The 2,186-nt window shown below is 34.4% G+C and overlaps 1 protein-coding gene across 1 annotated transcript; it reads right to left on the minus strand.

Annotated features, from left to right (window-relative positions):
- Window positions 1-4: 4 nt before the first annotated feature.
- LOC109591614 (putative ankyrin repeat protein RF_0381) lies at window positions 5-2,180 on the minus strand (the record flags this gene model as incomplete). The annotated part of the gene is made up of 2 exons (XM_020007317.1): window positions 1,361-2,180; window positions 5-1,315 (listed from the first exon to the last, which is right to left on the minus strand). Coding segments are annotated over exons 1-2 (2,130 nt in total), but the record flags the coding sequence as incomplete, so codon positions are not given.
- Between the last annotated feature and the right edge of the window lie 6 nt (window positions 2,181-2,186).

The following is a 2,186-nucleotide window of genomic DNA, read 5'->3' on the forward strand; positions in this document are numbered from 1 at the left end:
TTCCCTCATCATTTACAGCACACAGATCTAACTGATAATTCTCTACCAGATGTTTGAGTATAGGAAGAGAGTCACTGTACTCACATGTAATGTGAAGAACTGTTGATCCATTAGAAGTCTTAGCTGCTACATTACACTGAGGAAGATTAATGAGATAAAGTACAACAGGAACATGGCCTCCTTCACATGCTTCATGAAGAACTGTACTACCAGTATCAGTCGTAGTGGCATTAACATCACAATGATACTTGTTGATCAGTTCCTGTAGACAATGTAGCTTACCTTCATAAGCAGCTGAATGAGCTAGTGTGTACTTGTTATTGTTAGTATGATTAGTAATATCCACACTATACTCCTGAATGTACCATTTCAGTATATGAGTATGACCAGTCTGTGCTGCTGCATGTAATGCTGCTATGCCACATTGATCAGTAGCTAAAGGCTCAAGGTTGTACTGTTGTATTAGTAATTGTACTAGATCAAGATTACCTGAGACACAGGCAAATGTGACAAATGTACTGTCACGTGTATTCTTAGCATTGACATCACATTTCATATCATTTATTAGAAATGTGACCAACTGAATATTACCACTCTCACAGGCTGAATGCAATGGCACAAAACCCTCATTGTCAGTAGAGTGTAGTAAACTAATGTATTGAAGATACTGACTGGTGATATGCTTGATAAAGTGAGTGTGACCTTTTAATGATGAAAAATGAATAACATTCCAACCTTTGTTATCTGTTAAACTCAGACTAGATTTGTAATCCTTCACATATAATTCTAGTAGTAAAATATCACCAGATTCAGCAGCATAATGAATTGGTAGCTTACCATTACTGTCAGCTTGATGAGGATCTAACTGATATGTAGTTATTAATTCTTTAACAAGAAATAATTTAAGAGAGACTGAGGCATAATGTAAAGCAGTGAGGCCATTCTTAGTAACTGCATTAGGAGTCAAACCTTGTTCAGTAATAAGATACTGAATTAACTCAAAGTTACCACTCCATGCAGCATGATGTACTAATGTACATCCTTCATTATCTGTTTTATTAATATCACAATGCTGTACCTCAATGAGATATTGAGTGATATCAATATGACCATTATGACAAGAATGATAAAGACATGTCATACCATACTTATCAGTAATACTAGGATCACATTTGTGATTAGTAATAAGATATTTAACAGAATTAATACTACCTGACCAGCAGGAGTAGACTAATGGCATCAGAACATAAGTATCAGTATCATTAGCATTGAGATTATACTGAGATATGATATGACTTAATACACTAGTAGAACCTGACCAGGCAGCATAATGTACTGGAGATTCACCATCATTAGTTAATGTACAATTGATATTATATTGTTTTAATGCTTTCACTAGTAATGTACTGCCACTAAATGATGCAAAATGTAGCAATGACGTGCCATCATTTGTAGTGGCATTGATGTCAAAGTTAGGGCAAGTGCTAGCTTTCTTGAGAAGTGAAGAAAACATTTTAACTCTTTCATTTCGTTTAATAAAATCAACATTTGTTTTTATTTTTGTATTATTAACAATCTCAATAACTGATGCATCACTTTGTGCCATAAGCTTACTATACACAATACCAGCTAGAATTTGTATACCTGCTTTACATGCATAATGTAAACATGACCTACCAGTATTATCAGTAACTAATAATGCTTCATTACCTTGAATACTAACAATATACTCAACAACTGATGATGAAGCAAACCATGAAGCAATATGAAGTGGAGTCCTACCATATCGATCCTTTACATCAATGGATAATTGATAATGATTTAAAAGATACTTTAAAAGTTCAAGGCTTTTATTATTCATAGAACGACAAGTATAATGCAGTATACCTCGTCCTAAATTAGTAACTGAATCTGGTGAGAAGAGGTTTAATGATTCAAGCTTGTGGACTAATGCTAGCTCTCCACTTTGACAAGCTAATAATGATAAAGAGGCACTCATACAATTAATCTGAGAAGTATTACAATTTTTCTCAATAAGGAATTCCACTAGATCAGAATGGCCCCCCATTGCTGAGTACAGTAATGCAGTGTTATTGCTATTGTCTGGTTCATCAGGAGGAACGTCACACGTGTCTACTAGATATTGTACTATAGATAAGTGGCCTTTATAAGATGCCATATGTATA

Source organism: Amphimedon queenslandica, unplaced genomic scaffold (assembly GCF_000090795.2).
Source record: "Amphimedon queenslandica unplaced genomic scaffold, v1.1 AMPQUscaffold_7690_Cont20361, whole genome shotgun sequence".
Lineage (NCBI taxonomy): Eukaryota > Metazoa > Porifera > Demospongiae > Haplosclerida > Niphatidae > Amphimedon > Amphimedon queenslandica.